Source organism: Carassius gibelio, chromosome A11, assembly GCF_023724105.1.
Source record: "Carassius gibelio isolate Cgi1373 ecotype wild population from Czech Republic chromosome A11, carGib1.2-hapl.c, whole genome shotgun sequence".
NCBI classification, from domain to species: Eukaryota; Metazoa; Chordata; class Actinopteri; order Cypriniformes; family Cyprinidae; genus Carassius; species Carassius gibelio.
The window spans coordinates 16,636,316-16,660,487 of record NC_068381.1 but is presented as its reverse complement, the minus strand read 5'-3'; the positions used below and the strand labels follow the sequence as shown (position 1 = coordinate 16,660,487).

General features: G+C 38.5%; 1 protein-coding gene across 1 annotated transcript in view; it reads left to right on the top strand.

The window, feature by feature from the left end:
* The first annotated feature begins 1,035 nt into the window (after window positions 1-1,035).
* LOC128022493 (ephrin-A2) overlaps window positions 1,036-24,172 on the top strand; it is a 122,834-nt gene continuing 99,697 nt past the window's right edge. The window contains exon 1 of the mRNA XM_052610126.1: window positions 1,036-1,970. Within this exon, the coding sequence (XP_052466086.1) occupies window positions 1,831-1,970 (140 nt within the window). The 5' untranslated portion in view covers window positions 1,036-1,830. The remainder of the gene's footprint in view (window positions 1,971-24,172) is intronic.

Sequence of the window (24,172 nt, the reverse complement as noted above, 5' to 3'; positions counted from 1 at the left end):
CAATTTTCCTCTGATTTGTGGTATAGTTAGGTTTAGGGATAGGTTCAATTTAACTGTAATATTAGAACAGCTTCTACTTGGTAACCATGAAGAGCTACAGCTCATGATACACTGTAAATATATATATATTTTTTAAAGTTGTAAATAAAGATTATTAGAGTATGTTTTACACACACGCGTGCAAGCACACACACATTATATCAGTCATTCTGGTTCTAAAATTAATGTTTAATTGAATGTATTACTTGATATTTCTTTTCTTTTTTTTTAATTGTGAAATTTAGCAATTTCTTTGTGAAAATAGTTCCCAAGGAAATCCTTCACCTTTGTTTTTTTTTTTTTTTTTTTTTTTTTTTTTCTGTACTTTTCAAATGTGTTACATATCTGGACAAAAGTTCTAACATACCATTATAGAAAATAAACCATTTTGGTATTAATTATAATAATTATTATATTTAGTAGAAAATGAATGCAAATCGTGCTGAACTGTGCATTTTACACATTACTGTAAAAGTATTGTATAACATATTTTTAGAAGTAAAAGTCTTATTTTTGTATAATTTGTATATTTATAGAAAAATAATAAAAAGTACAAATCGGCATTCTCAGAATTTTCAGCACAAATGGTTTCGTTTTTTTCATCATAGCTTAAGATACAAACCGATTTTAATAGCTCAAATTGGTCAGAAGACATTCTAAATTAAATTCACAAACATTTACAATTCTTCTTTTAAATACATAGCTAAATGTAATGTTATAATTTAATGGCGATATACCGTAAAATTCAAACTTCATACCGTAATACTTTACCGTGATTTTTTTTTTGGTAAGCGCTGTCATTTTGTTTTTAACGTAAATTTACCAACAATTTAACATTTACAGTGCTCAGTCAGGCTCAGTTTAGAAACTACGATATTTCAACATGTCACACAACCACACAACGGAGGAATGGTCTTTTTTGTTTTTAAATGCGAAATGTAATTAAGTTTAATTTCGTTTAATGGCCTTGTTTAATGGGCAATATCTCCAAAGTTTGAGCGTGCAGGTCCAGGCGGTCCGTCTCGCCGAGCAGCTCCGCCCCGCGCTCGAGGACAGACAGCGGAGCGACGGAGACCAGTGCTGAGAGAGAGACAGCGCGCTGTGGAGGCAGGACAGCTCGTCTTTTGCAAGGAAGGACAGGAAACGTAATTTCACACTTGTGAGAGCGACTGTCTGTGAGGAGCAGCAAGTTGTGAACGCAGAAGCGGCATTTAAAGCGCCAACTTTGCGCGTGATGCGGCGTGCGTGGGTTCGGCACCGCGTCTGTGAGCGCACCACGAGACCGCAACCGAGATAACTTCCACACGGCAGTTTGACACGGAAGTGCAGGCTTCTTTTTCCTCTCATTGACTGGTGATTAAGAAGACCGACTCGCTTCAGGTGGCTTCGGAGAGAGGAGACGCACGGACCGCGCGCATGTGTGGAGTACCAGCAGGATTTTAGAGCGCGCGCGTTCGCCTGAATGGATGGTAACTATCCGGCCACTTTTTACGAGTCTGAGAAAAGTTTTTGAAAGCCACTCTAAGGAGGAATGGATGTGAAAAGCAAGCGGTATGGTAGTTTGACACGCGGCGGTCCTCTTTCTCCGATCGTCATGGAAACATCTCAAGCTGTGGAGGTCGAGATGCTGGATGGATCCTCCGTGAGAAGTTCATGCGCTCAGCTTTGACTTTACTTTTTATTCCTTCGAAGAAGAATGTGATGCATTTGAACAAGACACACATGATCGTTCTTCTTAAACGCATCTGTTATTAACTGAGCTTATATTTTCTGCCTGTTTGCGTTGACATTATGGACAAGAACTCTATTGCTTATCAGATGGAGTTGACACTTTTCATGGTCGTCCTCCTGTTTTGGGTCACCGTGTGCACGGATGACAGTAAGATCATTTCAGACCGGTATGCTGTGTACTGGAACAGCACGAATCCCAGGTAAGAAACACCTCACTACATCACATTAACTGCATGACTGGCAGCTTTTTCCCGAGAGGCCAGAGCTGTTTTGAACTTTCCCTTTTAGTTGTCATTTTTCAGTTTTAATATAAATATGCATTTTTAATATACCTATATTTCAATCCAAAAAGTTTCAAATTAAATGTTTAAAGTTTTATACAAATATCTAGGATGGTTCAATTAGAGACACTTTTGTAACCCACTAGAAAAAAAGGATACGACAATAATCTCAGTTTAAAGAATAGATTGAAATAAAATGTTAACTTTTATTTTGTCTCTTTAATTACATTTTGGTAATTGTAAATAGTTTAAAATGATGTAAATGTTCTACATTAAGCTCATCCTCTACCTAGACATTTTAATTTCCACTCATAAAATGTACGATTCCCCAAGAATCTTAAAAGAAAAATCAATTCTGGCAAATTATGTGAAAGATTAACTATCTCAATACTGTCATTACCATCTCGCTGAGTAATATAGAGAACAACTGAGTGTCCCATAAAAGTTAAATCATAAGTCTGTATCATATTAAAATTATTTTTATATTATTATAAATAAAAAAAGGTTAATGACAATGTATTTTGCATTTACTCTGCATTTCTCCATAAACTGAAAAAATATCATTACTGTCGCTCATTATTATATTATACTAAAATCAAATTGAAGGTTGGTCAGGACCATGCTCAGATATTTATTGTAGTACATTTTATTATTATTATTATAGATTAAACCTAATTTGGAAACGAGTTAAAGGCATCCAGCTGAAAAATCACCATATAGTTAATTTTACAAATAATAATTGTTTTTTCTATGATCAGTTCTGCTACAAGTTACATAAAGTCACTTAACTCAGTCCGAAACATTCAAAGTCTTCCCTTTGAGTGTTTCATTTGTGATTTTCAAAACGCACACAAAAAGGCCTCAACTGTGCACGCTTTTAACAACTTGTGTGTTCCATTTGAAAGTACTTATAGGGCTTCTCACAAAATCAGCCTCTATGAGCACATTGTAACTTTCTGGCCTCATTTATTGCGCGCTTACTGTTGGACACTTGGTGTCTGTTATGAGTTACTGAAGGCTGTATGCTGTGTTACATTGTGTGCCGTTGGTCTGCGGGGTTGATAATCGCCCGAAATATGCTAGTAAATGCATTCTTTCATATCTTGTCAGCTTTTAAAGACAGTGTTATTTTGTTTTCCTTTCTTTCATCATGGATGTTCCTGAGGTGGGATCAGTACTGTAGACTTTACATTTCATATCACCATATGGTTTATATAGTTAGAGATGAAGCGGCCCTCTCTGAACACCCCAGCACCAGTCTTCAGACCGCGCTCAGAGGCCATTTCTGGCAGAGGATAGAGCTTTGTGTAACCACACAGTCAAACTAATACGTTACGTGCCACAGTTTTAACCAATATGAGAAATTATTGAGGAGTGCATAGATGTTTGTTCACATCAGTAGGTCTGTGAAGAATTTAGAAGTTTTTTTTTTTTTTCTCAAATTTAGATTTGTACTGTGTGCTGTGGATTGTTGCTTTTTTACGTTTGCATGAAATGGGTTTTGTGAAAAACAAAAGATTGGAAGCTAAAAGGAATCAGCAGAAAATTTCACTTGCGACCTTCATTTTTTCCAGTTTATCTTTATCCGAAAGAACAACAATTTTATGCTATTGAGTGTATAAACGTTTTTTATGCATTACATAAAGTAATTTACAATAATATTTACATTTAAAAACATATATATATATATATATATATATATATATATATATATATATATATATATATATATATATATATATATATATTAGACCCATCCACCGCCCAAAAAGCTAAATTTACTCTGAAATGCAAAAGAATAACGATAAAAAAATAAAAAAAGTTTTCTGATCCCGTATTCTGTATCTCCATAAGTTCATGTAATTAAAATGCTGATTCTGGCATGTCTGGATCAACTTTTTCACTATTTTTCCACCTGTAAGTTTGTGTCTGCTGTGTTATGTCAGGGCAGTGAAATGTTTGTTCAGCTAAACTGAGATGGGTCTTCCCTCTGTGTGTGTGTGTGTGTGTGTGAGAGAGAGAGAGAGAGAGAGAGAGAGAGCGAGGCTGCAGAGTGTTTTAACCCATGCTATTGATTTTACCGGTCAGCCTGTAGATCTATGAGATATATGTATCCGATCTTCCAAGTTAGGATTTTCAGAAACCCAGAGCAGATGTGCATTGTAGCTCTACGGATTGGGCTTTGTTGCTTGCAGCCCTTTGAAACTGAAATTAGAGTTTGTGGGCTTCATTGTGATCTGTGGTTTTCCAGAAAGCCACCATAAAAGCCAGCGGTTCTGTCTGGTGTGGTTTGAATCAGGCCCTGACTGTTTGAGTCTGTTACGTGGCTCAATTAGGAGTGTGCGACTGAAATGACTTGAGCTAAATGACCCCAATCAGAGCATAAATAAATACACTGAAATACATTTCAGCTCGGTATGAGTTGTCACTTTAACCCTTGTGGCTTAACGGTGAGCTCTCAGAGGAGGTTGGTGACTTAGAAGGAGCAGGTAGGGTTGAAAAGTGTGTTTTCACGGAGGGCCACCATCATGCAGATTTCCCGTGCAGAACTTTCGGACGGTTTCAGAACGGAGCTGTTGGCAAATGTAATTTTCAAGTGGAGCTTCCAATAGTTTCAATGAATCCTTGTGTCACATTAGTTTTAAGCCATTTAGCAGACGCTCTTATCTATAGCAATTAAGTTTTTAATTTCATTAGTAAAAAGCAGATCTGCATGGCATCCTTTTTCATGGATGTTTTGCTAAACATAGCGAAATATAATTTTCTTTTTTATTTATGTTGTCATTATTTATTTTTATTTTAATATGAATATTTTAATTGATTTGTTGTTTTCCCTGTGCAGGTAAAAATATGCATTGTATTCTTTTTGTTTTGTTTTGTTTTGTTTTGTTTTTTCATGACGAATTTTTCGGCAGTTTTTTAAACAGCTCTCCGTTAACATCCATGTGAGATGCGCAATAATGGGGAAAAAAGGGAAACCTCAAGATTCTTGAAGAGAAACTTTCTTCTTTGTATGGTTTTATTTTGTTCGCTTTTTGTCAGTGTAACGGGTTCCTCAAGGTTATGAGGGAGGTCTGGTGTCAGAGGATTTCTGTATGAGGGCAAGACACAGATATGGCTGTATGGATCCACATGGATTTTATTCTCTTAGGGTCATTAACCTCTCTTGTGATTAGAATGCCTGAAATGAATGGCATCAAGCCTGACCTTGGCTGCTCGTGTCAATCTTCAGCTCCTGTAGGTGGCATTGCACCATGTTCTGCCCCAGTTTAAGGATTTGTCCGCCATTTTGTGAACCCTCACACTTGCCTCTGGAATACGGTACAAGCTGAAGACAAAAAATGGAGTGTGGGGTTAATTCAGTCATGCAATGAGAGCTAACCAGGAATTGCATTTTTATTGCATTATTAGTTTATTTTTAACGCGATTTTAATTTTTATCTTCCGGACAGCATTTTGAAACTTTTATAAAATAATTTGGTTACCGTTTTAATAATTATTTAGTTAAGTGTAAAAAAATCCATTTGCTAAATGTACTTAAATATTTTATTTTATTTACAAATTATCATTATAATAAAACCTCTTGATTTTCAGACATTGGATTTGATCGCTCAGATAACAGTTATAGTTTTGCATCAAAATGTGTGCTGAATTAATTTCAAGCTATTTTAGTTCTCTATTTTATCTCTCTATGGCAAGTCATATACAGTTGCACCCACTGCCTAGTTTATTGTGCCTGACATTAATTGATTTTTCTGTTTCAAGCAGCACTTAGGGTTCAGTCAGCTTCCACTTCGTTGTTTGTGCGTTCTTTCCGTATGTGTGTTTATAATTCATTTCAGGCAGCTGGAGGGTGCCTATTTACAGTCTACTTTCATCTAGACAGAAATACCTCAAATTTCACAATGCCTGACCGAGTGTTTCTTCTGCTAGGACTGTGACCTGCCATCCCATCCCGAGTGTCGAGGGAACAATTTTGCCTCTTAGTAGGAAAACACTCTGAGAGAAAACCCATTCTAACCACCGAATCGCCATCCATCCCGTGACTTATTGCAACTTTAGCATGAGATCGCCGTTTTGTTCGGCGGTTTAATCAAATTAACTCATCCATTAAAGTGTATAAATATAATCATTGTACCCCCCCCCCCCCCCCCCCCCAACTACCCTGGTCCATTAATACGCAGTTACTACTGTGAGGGAAAGCACTTAAACTGACAGTGCTCCAGTCGCAGTGAATTCGTTAGTTTGGAAATCAGATTACAGTGGGAATGGCGGTCAACTGTGTCCACTTGCTAAAACAACAGTGCATCTTTAAAGATGGGTGCATGCAGTCACGCAGTCTCGCTGGTGCTTTGTTTCTATAAGATTACAGGCTACTTCTGTTGGGGAACTGTAGGGAGAAATTCACTTACTGAGGTCTATAGGTCAGTGGTTGTTATAGCTATAATGCTTCCATTCTGTTGGTGCTGTTTACAGCTGGACTTCAGATTCATCTGCTAATGATTATCAATGACAGAAAGTTTCATGAAACCCTTTTTTTCCCCTAAATACATGGACCGAAAAGGGAATGGAGCCCTTGCCGGCAGTGAATAATGCAAATGGTCTAACGCCATATTGCATCAAAAGGCTCTAACATGTAATTAAAGATGAAATTCACGGCGTAGTTTCAACAAAAAACGGCAATTAAAAAAAGAGAAATTTTGTAATCGGTAATCTAGGTTCAAAGTTGCGTTAAATAAAAATTCTCAGAATGAGTTTCATCAGCTTATTTTTTTTTTCCTCACCGTTAATCAAAGTTACATTACCAGAGTCTGAAATAAAGCGTCCTGCTGTGTCAGTCACTGAATGGTGGGAAATGGTTGTGCTTCTCTAAATTTGAGTAACATAACGCTCTCCACCATTATCGGCACGTCCTGCCCCCCACCCTGCGTCAAAACGACGGCTCATACATGAAAATTTGCACAGATGTGACATGCTATCCAAGCACTTTTGTGCACAAACAGACAACAAAGACAAAGGTGCGAGCTTATTAAAGCCTGTTTGTTTGTGTTTTAAAGCGAAATATTTTAAATTATCTGGAGTTGTTTGAGTAGTTAACTTGTTCGCGTCAGATTCTTTTTGTTGAAAATCGCCTGGTCATGTTATAAAGGCTGCTTTAAAAAAAAAAAACAGTGATGTATTTATCTTTAATATTTTGGTTTTTATTTATGAATTTGTATCTTTTGTATTCTTTCAGAAAATTTTAGATCACACATTTTAGTATGTACACATTCATGTCAAAACTCTATAGAAAGCAGTAGCCGAAATGCTTTTTCTGCAGGCGCCATGACAGTTAGTTTTTACTCTTTAATGCGTCGGACACGAACCAGAATTAATTCCCAGGACTTCACAGGGCACCTTATTCCCCCCCGTGTCCTCACCCCTTGGTGTGACGATTTATTTTCAACTGTTTTTATACCCAGCAACAGCCCCAATCACAACGTCACCCTGCCTTCTGTATTTCTCATAAATTTTAATGCCTGACCCACATTCACAGCACATTGGTAGTCACGTGGAGCTCAAACTTGGTTTGAGGTAGGTGTTCATTCATGGGTGGATCTTACCGCAATGGAAGAGAAAACGGTTGATTTCAAAGCAGCGTTGCATGCTGGCTTTGCATTAAATATCAAATCTGAGGACTGGGTGTTTGTGTAAATTTCTTCTTGTTGTGCTTCTATCCAGGTGCCATTGAGTTCTTGGTCAAGTTAGCTCGGGACGCTCCTCTCTCTCGGGACTGAGGCTTTTCTCATTTAGTCTACAGTATTTATGAGACACAGAGTGCCAGGAAGCCCTCCCTCAAATAGGATTTTGTGTTTTTAGGTGAAGTGAGATTCTCTCTTTATTGTATAGATTTTGTTTTCTTTCTTTTTTTTATCACATATCCTAAAAAGTTACTTTTAAGACACCAGACATCACATTGTTTAATTTGCTCATTAAACAAACAGCACTATTTTAATTAGTCTGGAGCTGTAGTTTAGTTCTGTTGACCCACACAAAGTCGGCTCATTACGTCCATCCACAAACTCCTCATTTCTCTCCTCGAGTGAGTTTTATTTGGAAATACACTCAGCTCTCTGCTAAGAAATGGAGGGTAATTTTATGCCTCAATCCTAATTGTGGAATGGTTTGTTCAAAACCCATTTGTACAGGCGGTTTTTATATTTTATAATGTTTAAAAAGCCAGACTTTAATCATCGGTACTAGAACTGAAAATGAAAGTCATGTTCTATAAGCATTAAATAATAGCGGAGAGAGAATTATGGGAAATGTTTAACAGTACCATGCATTCTCTGTGGAAAAAAGTTAATAAAAATGGCCAGTGCCGAAATGGGAATTTTAAACAATTTATTTTAATTCTGAATTATTATTGGCCCTTAAAATAGTCTAATAAAACAAGTACGGTATATGTTTCAGAGGTTCGAATTACACTCTGAATGTTGTGTCATTATGTGGACTATTCAGAGTACCATTTGAAAGCTTTATGGATTTAGTATGTTTAGTGTAATTTTCATGTTCAAAATAGACTTTAAATCAACATGCTCCTGAGATTGTATTTCTTAATCGGGATGAGATCATTTGAAGTTTTGAAATGTTTTTGAGGGCTTAATGTGTCAGATGTATGCAGTCTGGATAGAGCAGTGCCGGTGAGAAGAATTTTGTTCTATTTTGTGAATTAAAATTGTTTCTTGTTTTTCAAATGTATTTTTTAATTGAAACGCTAAATAAAAATAACTGTCTTATTTTTCTGTGCTAATATAATAGCAGTAATCATTGCCAAAATGACCGTAACAGAATAGTTTTTGAAACATGTATGCTGTGTATAATAATATTTAACAGTAATGTTTAGGGCAAAATTAAAAGATATTTCTGAAAAATAGTTTAATTTTAAATAAAAATGGAGATCTCTGACAATTCGTCATGAAAATACTTATTTGTAAGGTTTATAAAGTTATTTTATTCTAAAAAGTTTCACATTATTTTATATACATTACAATCTATCAGTCAGGACAGTTTGACATGAAATTGTCTGCTTATAAAGTAATTCTTAATTATATATTGTTATTTTACGTATTTTTATTTTTTCTTGGTGGGGGGAATTACTCAAATGTTTTACTAAATGATAAATATCATAAAGTTGTCACAGTTAGAGTAAAGCTGAAGCGAGGACTCAAATTCAGAGATGTGATGGGCTTTATCAAATAAAGTAAAACAAAAGCAAACCAAACATCCCCAAGCGGGGAAACAAAACTGGGGTGGGCTTTGGAGCAGATTCCTTGACTAGAATGGGCTCTGGAGTAAATTCATTGGCTGGAGTGGTTTCTGAGGGCTTCTGGGCTGAAGCTGGTTCTGGAGTGGACTCTGAGGCAGGCTTCTGGGCCAACAGAGCAGGAGCAGGGCCAGCAAAGCAGAGAGCAAAGCAAGGGTCATTGTTGGAGCTGGCAGTGCCAGCAACTTAGGTGGAACCAGCTGGGCCAGGAGCCTGGGCAGTGCCAGCAGAGAAACTTCCTCCATGACGGTGAGAGCTGGGGACTCTGCAGCAGCCTCCATGGATGAGACAAGGAGAGCAGGCTGCTCAGTGATGGCCTTCACAGCAGCAGCAGTGAGAGTGGGCTGGTTTCTGAGGGCTTCTGGGCTGAAGCTGGTTCTGGAGTGGACTCTGAGGCAGGCTTCTGGGCCAACAGAGCAGGAGCAGGGCCAGCAAAGCAGAGAGCAAAGCAAGGGTCATTGTTGGAGCTGGCAGTGCCAGCAACTTAGGTGGAACCAGCTGGGCCAGGAGCCTGGGCAGTGCCAGCAGAGAAACTTCCTCCATGACGGTGAGAGCTGGGGACTCTGCAGCAGCCTCCATGGATGAGACAAGGAGAGCAGGCTGCTCAGTGATGGCCTTCACAGCAGCAGCAGTGAGAGTGGGCTGTTCTGTGGCAGGCTGTTCTGTAGAGAGTTGCTCAGGGGCCTCTGGGACCACTGAACTTCCGACCACCAAAGTTAGGTCCTCCAGGAACACCAGACTTGGGACCACCAAAGTCTGCTCCTCCAAGACCACCAGATTTGGGACCTCCAGGACCATCAGACTTTGGACCACCAGAGTCAGGTCCACCTGGACCACCAGACTTGAGACCACTGGAGTTGGGCCACCAGACTTGGGACCACTGGAGTTGGCACCTCCAGGACCACCAGACTTGGGACCACTACAGTCGGGTCCACCAGGACCACCAGACTTGGGACCACTGGAGTTGGCACCTCCAGGACCACCAGACTTGGGACCACTAGAGTCGGGTCCACCAGGACCACCAGACTTGGGACCACTGGAGTTGGGCCAACAGACTTGGGACCACTGGAGTTGGCACCTCCAGGACCACCAGACTTGGGACCACTAGAGTCGGGTCCACCAGGACCACCAGACTTGGGACCACTGGAGTTGGCACCTCCAGGACCACCAGACTTGGGACCACTAGACTCGGGTCCACCAGGACCACCAGACTTGGGACCACTGGTGTTGGTTCCTCCAGGACCACCAGTGTTGGGATCATTAGAGCCTGCAGGGTGGAGGAAATACTATTTTCTCCACTTATGAGAGCGAGGTGGTGGCATGAAGCTTACCTCTGGGGGTGCTGCAGCATCCTTAAATGGAAGATTCCCCTGACGAGCTAGGAAATCAAAGTTTCCCTTAACGTCAAGTGATCAAGGCCCCTCATTCTTAATCAATTGAATTAATTAAATAAGTCCTTGAGAGCTGCAACATTGAACCCCAACCCCTCTGTACCACCGCTGAACTTTAGGCCAATCTCCTTTAAGTCAGTCTCCTGTTGACAGAGGAAGCTGCTTTGTCAACTGTCAAGTTCTTCCGCTGAATACTCATGATGGCTAGTTCGTGGAGTAAAAGTGATTTGAGGAATCAAATGTAGAATTGTAATGAGCTTTATTAAATAATAAAGTTAAACAAAAACAAACCAAACAGCCCTAAGAGGGAAAACAAAACTACAAGGCAGACATGATGGAAGTATGATAACTAACTAGCACAGGACAGAAAACATTGGGGTAATAAATAGGAAAGCAAACAAAGAGTGTAATGAGGGATGAAGGTGGAACAACTGAAATAATAATCAGGTGTTGGAAGATGGCTGGGGTCAGGGAATATACAGGATAGCACATGGCACCAACAAGCACTCAAAAAGCCATGTGCTCACACAAATACACAAGAGTCCTCTGGTGGCCATATTGGGCACACAAGGTCATGGCTGTGGAAGTTGTTTTTGAAAACTTGTAGTTTCTCAATTCTTTAAAATTTTAAGTAATTACATTAAATTGACGAATGGATTCCTGATGCTGCAGTCACCCAGGTGACTTACTTGATTTGAAAAAAACATTTAATTTGGTATTTTTTTGCATGCAGTGCCATCTCACTCACTGATTCACCTGTTTTCCCTTTGCAAATGTCTCTTTTCACCAACGTGGATGTAAAGCCACCGGACACATGGTTCTGTCTTCAAGTGAGTGGGAGGAGCTGCTCACACATCTCAGTAGGCCTTGACCTTCAAATAACTCGACATTTTTGAAAGAAAAGAATAGAAGAGCATGTGAGAAGTGGAGCATTGCCTCCTTAGTCATCTGGGAGTTTTCTTTCTTGAACTGCAGATACGACAATCCTGTCATTCTTGCAGAACCAGAGAAAATCCCTGTCATGCAGGAGGTGTTGGCAGAGCAGGGACTTGGGTTTGAGACCAATCCATAAGGGAAAAAGGCCAACTCTTACCTTGAATACCTGCTGCATGCTCACTTGCCAGGGTTAGTGGGACAATTTAATGCATGGCTGTATCAACCGGTGCATGCTGTCCCTGCATGGAAAACCCAGTTTGATTAACTCTGCTGGCATATCCTGGCTTAGACGTGCTGTAGCTTGCTCAGCATTTACCTAAAGCTGAATTTGGCTTCTTTTTTTGCAGTTATATTTTATAAACTTATGGTCATGTAAAATAAAATATTTATTTAGCTAACTAAACTTTTTGTTTTCTATTTTGTTTGTGTGTGTGTGTGTGTGTGTGTGGGTGTATGTGTGTGTGTGTGTGTGTGTGTGTGTGTGTGTGTGGGTGTATGCATTTGAGATTTTGTTTTCAGTGTAAGAATTCCAGGAAATAGAAGAGAGAAAAACATCCTGTGTAATATGTTGAGTAGATCTGGATATTTCATTTCACACAATTAGCATTGATATTATAATTGGACATATATTAATATGTCTGTAATATACTGCATATTGTTTAATGATAAAGGTAGGCGGCTGTCCACACTGATGTTCAATATTTCTATGTGTTGAGTATGTACTGTACATTTAGATTTATGGAGATAATATGGTATTACTGAATCCAAATCAGGTTTAATCATTTTCGTTGGGGCAATTTGTTATTTATTTATTTGATTATAGGAGCAAGTTAGAATTGAGACTTTTCATGGAGATTATATTATACCAGTTTTATAATGGTTATGCTTTTGTACAGAAATGCGGCTTAAAGAACAACATAAAATCTAATAAAAGCACAACAGCATCTAATAATATTGAAACTGGCAGCTTGAATATTATGAGCTGCTTTTAAAATGTTGCATAGTGCATTTGGACGGAGAAAGTATGGTAGTTCTTGTTACTCAAGACGCAGAATAATTTCAGAAGTTGCTTTTAGTGACAAACTGTTCTTTATTCTTGGTCAATAGCATAAAAATGTAGAAGCAGGTCAGTTTCTGAGCCCCTTTTTCACCCCCATGCCAAAGCCAATCATGCCTCTGACTGAAAAAATGGTAACTTAGAAGTCCTCTGATGACGGGGTTCTGCGAGAGAGACTGTGGTAGAGATCTCCTGAAAGAATCGATCATTCATGACAAAATTATAAAATAAAGTTTGCGTTGCTGTGTGAGCTTATTTGCCAACTAGAAGTTAATATTTTTTATTTTACATTATAGGTTTATTTTTAAAAGTTTATTTTTGTACAGGCATACACCTCAAAGTATTGCCTTTTAGGTTAAAATGGACCTTTTAGTAATAATAGCTGTGGTAAAAATTATCATGAGTTATTTATTTTTTTATTTTTTGCACATCTTGAAAAATCTACTAAATATTATTTGATTTTCAACATCTACAAGACCCAAATTTAGAAAAATGCGAAGTGCTCCATAGAAGCAACCACTTTTTATGCCCCACTCGAAATCTGCCACATACATTATGCTGTATGTAACACTGTAAAAGATAAAATAAACTTTCCTTCCCAAAGTGAAAAATCCCTGATGTTTGTTACACCTTTATGCTTTTTACATTGAGGATCAGTTCGTTTTCTCCACTTGTTTATGAAAGGCAAAGACATGGGAAAACACAGAGAGAGAAAAAGAGAGAGAGAGAGTGTGGTGCGGACCGTTCACGGTGCATGATGGGTATGAAGATTGAGGTGTGTGCAGGTGCCACAGCATATGCCTGAAACGGCCTCAAAAATGCTTCGGCTGCCTCCAAATGTAGGTTACTGCTACTGCCTTTGGCCCATGTATTTTAATGTATTAAGGAACTCTTGAATATATTTTATAAGAATAAAATAAATTATTCCTGGATAATCTGTGATTAATTTGGCTAAATATTAGTATTGCTAAAGTGCAATTGTATCAAATGTTTTAAGTGCTATTTTCTTGCAAATGCGGTGGTGAGGGTACATTTGCGTTTTAGTCATAGAATTGTTTTATACACTACTGAAAATCAGTAGTGGATTTGGCTTCAGTAGGTCAGTATGTTCAGTCAAGATTAAGCGTCACATTAAAAACCCATTGACAACCTAGAGAAGTACTTTCCTTGCACATTTTCACACAATATACAGTACGTTAATCCCGGGGCAGATGTGATCACGGATTGATGTCTTACCTTTAGTGCTGTGAACAAGCCAGCTGCTGATCAGGACACAGGAAGATTTCCTGGGCTATGTTGTGAGTTTAAAAAGGATTAGCCATTTCAACTCAGGTGCTATGCTAACAGGATTAGGCTTATAGACTCCCTTCACTGTGCCATTCCAGCATCCAATTTTAGTCCAAAACAAAGGTATGTTTGACACCCCACACATTATTGTTGTCAACAAACATTTGGCCAAACTTTTTGGAAGATGGAACACTTTGTAGCATCCCATTTTAATATGCTAACTATAGGTAAGACATTAATAGGTTGATTCTCCTGAAAAAGTGTAAACACTGTGTTTCTGAGGCGCTATTAAAACAAACTCTGTTTGTTTGTGAGTTTAAGTCTGACATAGCAACAGCGGCTTAACCAATGGTGTGTGTTCGGGTGTGGGGTTATCTGTTATTTTGACCAATCAGTGACATGGGTAACTTGTTTGAAAACAGTTGTTACTTTCTGGAAATAAATTCTGTTTGGTGACACTAGTTTGCACAGATATTTCATACTTTAGCTTTAACATACCCTGAACAACATTACATTCGTTTTTGAACTACAGCTGAAAATGGTCTTTGAAATGTTTTGTACTTTGATGACATGAATGTGTTTACCGCTGGTGTGTTTGAATGCGTTTTAGTGAATGCGTCGTTCTCTGTACACATGATGTTCTGGTTATGTTTATCACTTGCATCATGCTCTACAAGGGTTGATGACGATTCGCGGGACTTTGGTCTTTTCAAGGTAAAGCAAAGAGAAAATCTCAAAATGGATGTGTTTTTAATCCAAGGATTTTGCCTTGAAAAGCCAGACTCCTCCAGAAGGCTTAGAGGTTCCTACAGAATTCCTCGGCTCTTCAGGCACATTTCATGGGGAAGAAAGAAACTGCATGTCTGCTGATAAAGAGAGACTATTGTTGGAAATTAATTATTGTGTAATTTTGATTTTTTTGTTGTTGTAATTTTTGGAATGAAACGCATTCACAAAACGTAACACAAGCCAAACACTCAAAGTATTGTAATTAAAATCTTATGTAATTATGAATTTTGGCTACAATAATTTCTTCACTGTGATTATGTAGAATTTGATAGATTTTTGACAGTAATGTTTCATTAAAAAAAAAAAAAAATGAAATATTTGAAAATTACACTATGACTCTGCTACATGATCCTTGAAGAGTTGACCCAAAGCACTGCGCAACAATTAAACATTTCCAACACCACGTGGGGGAACTATTTACATTTTAGTACTAAAACATCCCTGATCCACATTTTGCAGACCGCAACTTTTATTTTTGAATATCAAGTAACCTGGGTGATCAGTTACTGTATTGATATTGACATTATGGAGGCATAATTGTCATTATGTGATATTGCTGGGTTTTTTTTTACAAATCTTTGATTTCTGTGTAGTGCCAGCCCCTGTTACCTCAATAGCGATATTAAATTGATAACTCGGTGCAGAAAGACAGTATGTTGATAATTGGATATGCATTGTAGTTTTGCATTTAATGTCAGCTGAGATATTACTACAATAATAAATTTAGATACATGAAATGTAAAATTTATTTAATAATTACTTAAAAAAATGAATGGAATGCATTAAAATTCTCTAATCTCCACAATTGGCAGAAAATGTCAATATTATAATGTTCTTGAGCAAGAAAATATCAATTTAATTTAATTAATTTACTTTTATCAATATTACTGACTTCCTTCATTTTGTACCAAACTGCGTTGTGCTATCATAATGTTGGTGTTTTATTTTGTTTTTTTATTTTTTAGTACTGTGCAAGCTTACTATTTGGGGTAATGAATGTTACAAAAAAAAAGTGTTGGGGTAGGTTTATTCAGTTCTTCATTAAACTTGCAGGGAAATGTAAGACACTTCTGAACCTAACCTTTCCTCATCTGTAGTTTGACCTGGATAGTTAATAATGACGGAGAATTCTCCTCAACGCTGAGGGCAGTCACAAGGTCAAACGAACGATCCATCCTTCCAGATGTTTGGAGTTCAGTGACAATGGCAATAATCACGGGAGATTCAATGTCATTAACCTCTTATTCCATCACCATTAACCTGCCAGTGGAAGAAAAAAAACCGAAACCAAACACATCAGTGAGACTCAATCTGTCTATATTGCTGTCAGTTTCTAATGTCTTATTTTTAGGTCACACAGATGTGCGGTTTCATTGTATGTGTGTGTGTAAGAATATTGTCAACACTGATACGGACTACAGAAGTAACTGCATTCTAACGAAAAAATGCAACCTCTTACATGGCTGATTTGGAATGTTCTTCCACATGGATAAAGAGGAGATGCAAGAGGAGCGATACTCAAAAAAGATTAAGTATACACCGCGCTCACAAATGTTGAACAAAATAGTATTATTGTTTTAAAAAGACATGTACCAATATAAAAAAAAAATTCTGAATAAAATAATATTCATGTATTATGCAAATATTAAAATTCTATGGTATTTTGTCAAAAATATTAATAAAAAAAAAGTTAAAAATGGAAATTCATTTTTGGATATTTAAGATTAGCTAAAGATTACATTTAATGGTGTTATTAAAATGCACTATAAATGTAAATGTGCATGCAGAATTAAATAACCAATATCGACTGATATACATCCAATATCAACTGATAGCAATAAATTAGAAATCTCTAATATTGGTTGGTAGCTTACATTGTAATTCAAAGGTTTGGGGTTGAAGTCTCTTATGCTCACCAAGGCTGCATTTATTTGATCATAAATAAAGTAAAAGAGTTATAATATTGTAAAATAACTCTATTTTAATGTATTTTACAATGTCATTTCTACCTGTGATGCAAAACTGAATTTTCAGCAGCCTTTACTCCAGTCTTACTTCAGTTCAGTGTCACATGATCCTTCAAAAGTCATTCTGATATGCTGATCAAGAAATATTTGCTGCTTACAATTTTTTGCTTTGATGCTTTTTGAGTCTTAGACAAATAGAGAGTTCAGAAAGAAGAAAAAAGCATTTATTTGAAATAGAAATGTTTTGTAACAATGTGAAAGTATTTCCTGTCACTTTTGACTAATTGTGTCCTTGCTGAATTAAGTATCAAATTCTTTCCAAAAACGTTTGTATTGACCCCAAACGTTTGAACAGCAGTGTGCTGTATGGTACTTCTATAGTAAATTCTAAATATAGTGGGATATTGAATGATTGAATATAATCATTTATTTGGCTAAAGAAGCAATTTTGGATTAATTTCACTGAGCTCATGGCAATGCATTCTGTTGAAGAATACATAGACTTCTTTCTTAGAGCCCATCAAAAAAGAGGCAGCCTGGGATGCTTTAAAATGCTAGCTAGATTTTGGAAGAGCAATGTGCATTGATGGCATCTCTATTGCTCTGTTGTCTGCTTCCTTACTGCATCATTAGCTCATCTCTTTGTCCTTCGCTGGCTGTTGGTCTTCAGTGGCTCTGCATGTCACCACATCACGGTCAGCAGGATTAACTGGTTTCTCTTTATTAGAGAGCCTCCCATTCAGACACACCAAGAGTATGACTTTTGCCATTACCATATGCTATCAAGGTTGATTCACGAAACCTAGCATGCAAATAAAAAAATAGTTTGAAACACTCCGTTAACCAAGCGCGTAAATGTATTTTTATCTTGTGTAACGTTCACAGGTCTCTTTTCTTCAAAACCTGTAGCCAGTGGTCGAAGTAACCATTTGCTCACTAGGCAGCAGAGCACGTAGTACTTTTGAAAAGCCAGTGCCTTATGCTGCTGCTTCCGCTTGGTTTGAGAAAAGAGGGAATTTCATGGGTCATTTCATGTGTTCATAACCACGCCTAACGCTAAGGACTTTTCAAGATGTGATCTCGGTGGGCCTGCATTTGATGGCCTAAAAAGAAAGAGAATTTGGGGCCTTGCCTGGATGTAGGGGGAAATTTCAGGGCACTGAACTGCCTGCCTGGAGGGAGACCAAGAGTCGAGCTGTGAACTAAACATCCAGAGGACTGGAAAGGTGAGAGGTCTTTGAAACTGAAAGGCGTACACTGATCGACTTTTCGGTAACCTCTCAGTGACATCTTGAGATCTTAAAATTCAGCTTCAAAACCTGAGGGTTTGTGCCCAGATGGGGACACATTTGATGCCCTTGGAACAGTGACAGGCTCATCCTGGTTTGATCCCTTCAAGTCTCCCTTTCTAAGTGCTAGTAGGTGCTGGCCGAGGCCATTTTAATCTGTCTGCAGAACGGGCAATTAGGAAATCCTCGGAAGCACCAGGCCACTGAGCCCTTTATTGAAGAGCTCACTCCACACACTGGGATTAAATCGGCAGAGAGAGACTCCGCTGCAAGGGTCTTTTCTGCCACATTAGCTTTTACAAAAGGGATTTTGAAGGTCTAGGAACAGCAGCCCCCTCCTTCGCTCCTTCTTCCGTTAGAGTTTGGCGGTCGCAATTAACCGGAGTTCCAACAGAAGGTGCGTCGGTGGGGCTGGTCAGTACGAGAGCCCCCGTGTCTCCTTCACTACGCCCATCAGAGCTACAATTAAAGTTGAGACAACTCTCAGGACTGTGGAGATGATGGGGTGGGGTAAAGGCGCTTTGTTCAAGGTCTTTTTGGAGGAAATCAAGCCTTGTTAGTTGAAGCAGTCTGCATGACTGATCAGCTTCAACAGACTGAGGAGTCTAGATGGGCTTTGTGTGCTGGAGAAGGGGATGACATCAATAAAATGCATTGAGTACAACTCAGATAACTTCAAAAGCCAGTGGTTCAAACTGGCCTGTGTCTAAGCTGACAGATATAGAAGACTAGACGTTCGATTGTTATTTAAATGACACTTGAATAGAGTCTGTTTGGCTTGAAAAGGCAAATGCGCTTTTAGACATCACGGCACCTGAAAAAGGCTAATGCGTATTTACCGGCCGGTTCAAGACAGAGGTATACAGGCTGTTTTTCAATATGTTTACTTTGTCGGAAATGAAAAGAGACATATTTTATCCATTAGACCAACTTTATTATGTCCGGAGGCACTCAAGGGAAAATAGCAGAGGGATTATTGCTCTTTTACAAGCGACTTGTTTTGTATTGCGGTATATTGCCTCTTTAGCCACTTTAGCCAAACTCATTCCTGGCTTTGTTGGTGTTTGCACTATGCAGAATGCAGGCCTTTGTAGTAATGGCATGGGTCGTGGTGGCACAGAGCACCAGGCTTGTTAATGCTGCCCTTAATCCCTGCCTCTCAGGGGTCCCTTTACCCAACACCCTCTCTCTCTTCTGCTCAAGAGCCCTGGACAGTGGGCAACACTTTCACTGTGGAATAGCCTCAGGGTATCATTCCGATCACAATCACATCGCCACACTGAGTTATGGCACAGCTGTTAAACACCGCCTTTCACATGTCTGATATCTGACAGAAATCCTGAGACAGAGTATTTTGGACTTCCGGTATGCCTCGTGGTGAATAGACGTGGTTGGAAGTCGCTCTGTGAACACACATTTGTTTTCTTTTTAGCAGTGCTATTTATTTAGTCATTTTTTATTACATATTCGATTTTATGTTACATTAATAAGGAAAAAATGCCAAAACCAGGAAAATCAGGGCGAAATATTGTGGAAATGCTGACTGACAAAGGGAGCGACCAAGCTACTAAGGCTAACGGTAGTGCTTCAGTACAGGTGGAGGAAGAGATCACGCCAGCTTCCTTGAAGGACCTAATTTCATCCACCATCCGTTCAGAAATCTCGTCACTACGATCTGAATTTCTGTCTGAAATTCGTTCTGCCGTTTCCACATTACAAACAACCCTGTCATCACAAGCTCAAAAGATCGGGGACATTGAAGAGGCACTCAACGACTCAGACGGCCGGTTGACGGCGGTGGAGAAACTGTGCAGCACGCTGCAAACAGAGAACACAAGCCTCAAACTCAAGCTGGATGACCTGGAGAACCGGTCTCGGAGGCAAAATCTAAGGATTATTGGAATACCAGAGGGCTCGGAGGGCCAAAATCCGGTTGCTTTTATGGCCTCATTTTTTACTGAACTGTTTGGAGACGGCGCCTTTAAGCGACCTCTGGAAATTGATCGAGCTCATCGTGTCGGACAAAAATCTCAGCAAAGCGCTTTTTCTAGACATATGCTGGTCCGACTCCACCATTACCAAACCAAAGAACTCATATTGAAGCTGAGTCGCGAACTGGGCTCTTTGGAGTTTAATGGTGCGGTTGTCCGTATCTTCCCGGACATGTCTGCTGAGGTGGCGAGACGCCGCGCTGAATTCAAAGACGTGAAAACAGCACTCCGCAATGCTGGCATCACCTACGGAATGTTGCATCCCGCCAGACTCCGCGTTGACTTCCAAGGACAACGCCATCTATTCCAGACCCCGCAGGCAGCGATGGACTTTGTTAGTACGGTCATTAAGTCTGCAACCAGCAAGGATTGAGCTACGGACATGTTTAACATTTAAAAAGAGTTCGTTACCCTGTTTTAAGCGAGTGTTTGTGTTATGAAAAGGGAGGTAGGTAATTTAGTAAAACATTCAATCCTGAGTCGCTAAAATGTGACCGTTCTATAAACTGAATACTGAGTTGGATGCCATCCTACTGCTCTGCCTTTTTTTTCTGGTTTAGATGCCATTCACCATATAGCCTACTGCTAAAAGAATAAACTATACTTAACTCCTGTTCACGGAGCACTGCCGAAAGGGCAGCTAAAGTTGCAAGAGCTAGTTAACTTAGCTGTTTTGTACCTGTCTGTTATGTTCCTTTCAGTCAGGTCTGTTATTGTTTCGTATGTTACGAAGCATTTTTTTCTTTTCTTTTTTTTCTTTTTTTTTTCTTTTTATTTTTTTTTCTGCACCTTCAGCCATCTCTTATATGCCAGCACTTTTTGTCATGCTCTATTTTAAAAATTATTATTTTTCCCCTAACAATATTGAGCTAAGGTTTATTACCAATGCTTAATACATTCCAGGGGAGGGGGGGCATTGTTAAATTAATTAGTTGGAACGTAAAGGGATTAAATAATCGAGTGAAAAGTATAAAAATATTTTCCAATTTATTTAAGTTGAAGGGAGATATATGTTTTTTGCAGGAAACCCACCTTAAGAACTCCAGCCATAAAAGTTTGATGAGGTCATGGGTTGGACAGGTGTTCCACTCTGGATTTAATTGTAAAGCTAGAGGTGCAGCAATTTTAATTAACAAGAATACTCCATTTAATCCTTCTAAAGTTATTTCAGACCCCAACGGTAGATATGTGATTGTTTCAGGCACTCTTTATGGTAATCAAGTTGCTTTAGCAAGCGTTTATGCTCCTAATTGGGATAATCCAGACTTCTTTGTAAATCTTTTTTCTAATTTTCCGGACCTGAATCTTTACCAACTGATTATGGGAGGTGACTTTAATTGTGTCCTGAATACTGTATTAGACAGGTCCTCCCCCAGACCAAGTACCCTGTCCCAATCCTCTAAAACAATTAACTCCTTTTTGGAGTGGTACGGTATAACTGATATATGGCGCCATTTGAATCCCACTTCTAAAATGTTTTCTTTTTTTTCTCCAGTTCATCATACTTATTCACGTATCGATTATTTTATCATTGACAGCAAACTTATTCCTTTAGTCAAGTATTCATCCTATGGAAGTATAGTCATCTCTGATCACGCCCCAGTAATTCTCGATCTGGCCCTCCCTGGGGGTTCTATAATTTCACATTTTTGGAGAATGAATGTATTACTCTTATCAGATAGCCGCTTTGTAGAATTTATCTCCGAAAAGATCAGTACTTTTCTTGAGGTTAACTCTACTGAAGGAATTTCTGTATCTCTTCTCTGGGACACGCTCAAAGCTTATTTGCGTGGAGAAATAATTTCTCGTTCTGCTTATATCAAAAAGGTGCGGGATAGAAAGCTCTGCGAACTCTCTAGACAGATTGGTCAGTTAGACCAAAAATATGCACTAAGTCCAACCCCATTACTATATAAGGAAAGGGCTTTTTTGCTTTCCGAATATAATCTTCTTTCCACTAACCATGCTGAACACCTTTTACTTAAGTCACGTCATCGATTCTATGAGTTTGGCGATAAACCAAGCAAAGCACTTGCATTACAACTTAGGCTGCAAACTGCAAGGAGCTTTATTGCTCAAATCCAAGACACAGCAGGGAATAGTATATCAGACCCTCAAGAAATTAATAATCAATTTAAACTGTTTTATTCTTCATTGTATCAGTCAGACTCCCTCAAAGATGCTAATCTTATTGATCACTTTTTTGAAAATCTTGACATCCCTCAAATTAGTAACGAGTCAAAAACCAAATTAGATGATCCTATTAGACTAACCGAAATTCAGCAAGCTATTGCTCAGATGCAGAGCGGAAAAAGCCCAGGTCCTGATGGCTTTCCTTCTGAGTTTTTAAAGAAGTTCTCTCTCCAGCTCTCCCCACTACTACTTTCGGTTTTTGAAGAATCCCTAAATGATGGGCATCTTCCTCCCTCTATGCGGCAGGCGTCAATATCATTGATCCTGAAACCTAAAAAAAATCCACTAGACTGTGGGTCCTATCGTCCAATTTCCCTTCTTAATGTAGATGTGAAAATCCTGGCTAAGATTCTCTCTCTAAGGTTGGAATCTGTTATTCAAGACATTATTCACCCGGATCAAACTGGATTCATAAAAAACAGACAAAGCTTTTTTAACCTTAGGAGGCTGATGAACATAATTTATACCTCATCAGACTCATACATGCCAGAAGCCCTAGTCTCTCTTGACGCGGAGAAAGCTTTTGACCGCGTTGAGTGGGACTATTTATTTTCTACATTAAAAAAATTTGGGTTTGGTGATAAATTTGTGTCCTGGGTAAAACTTCTATATTCTTCCCCTGTTGCATCGGTAAAAACGAATGGTATTAGTTCTGAATATTTCTCTCTTCACCGTGGGACAAGACAGGGCTGCCCCCTGTCCCCACTTTTGTTTGCTATAGCTATAGAACCTCTTGCAATCTCTTTTCGTTCTAACTGTAATATCACTGGCATCCATAGAGCAGGAAAAGAACAGAAAATTTCCCTCTATGCTGATGATGTAGTATTATATATTTCAAATCCAGAATCTTGTCTTCCACATGTTTTAAGTATTTTAGAACAATTTGGTAGCGTCTCAGGTTATAAATTAAACTTGCATAAGAGTGAATTTTTTGCAATCAACACAGTTGCAAGAGATCTTTTAGCATCAAATATTCCATTTAAATCAGCTTCAGATAATTTCCGTTACTTGGGAGTTACAATAACACGAAAACATGTCGATCTATTCAAACATAACTTTATTCCAATCTTGGAGAGAACAAAAGAGGATCTTGTTAGGTGGAAAACTTTGCCACTCTCATTGGTAGGTAGAATTAATGCCATAAAAATGAATATTTTACCCAAATTTTTATTTTTATTCCAAAATATTCCGGTATTTATACCAAAAGCATTCTTTAAATCCCTGGATCGAATGATTTCAGATTTTATTTGGAACGGAGGCCCAGTAAGAATACAGAAACTTTTTCTTCAGCAACCCAAAAGATTAGGTGGATTTGCACTTCCATACTTCTTATTTTACTACTGGGCAGCAAACATTCATAGCATTTTATATTGGAGTCAGTCGCATTACGGTCTTTGTCACTGGGTGCCGGCATGGGTTGAAATAGAATGTGAGTCTTGTAGCCGAGTTTCTTTACACGCTCTGTTATGTTCTTCTATTCCTATAAAATTTTCCCACTATTCTTCAAACCCTTTAGTTCTGCATAGTCTAAAAATTTGGCAACAATTTAGAAAACACTTTGGCTTTCAGAAAATGTCGGGTCTGTCTCCTATATATAAAAATCCGTCTTTTTTAGCTTCCATTTCAGATGGAGCCTTCGCATTATGGTTTAGAAGGGGCATTGTAAATATTAATGATCTCTTCCACGATAATACTTTTGTTACTTTTTCATACCTATCAGACAAATTTAACCTTCCGAAAACTCACTTCTTTAGATATCTTCAGACTCGCGAATTCATAAGAAATAAATTCTCTCACTTTCCTCATGCACCTCAGAAACAAGAGATTGATCAAGTTTTAGAAATAAAAGTCTCTAAAGGTGCTGTTTCTAATATTTACAAAACTATTTTTTCTTTTACTGCTCACTCAAATTCCTC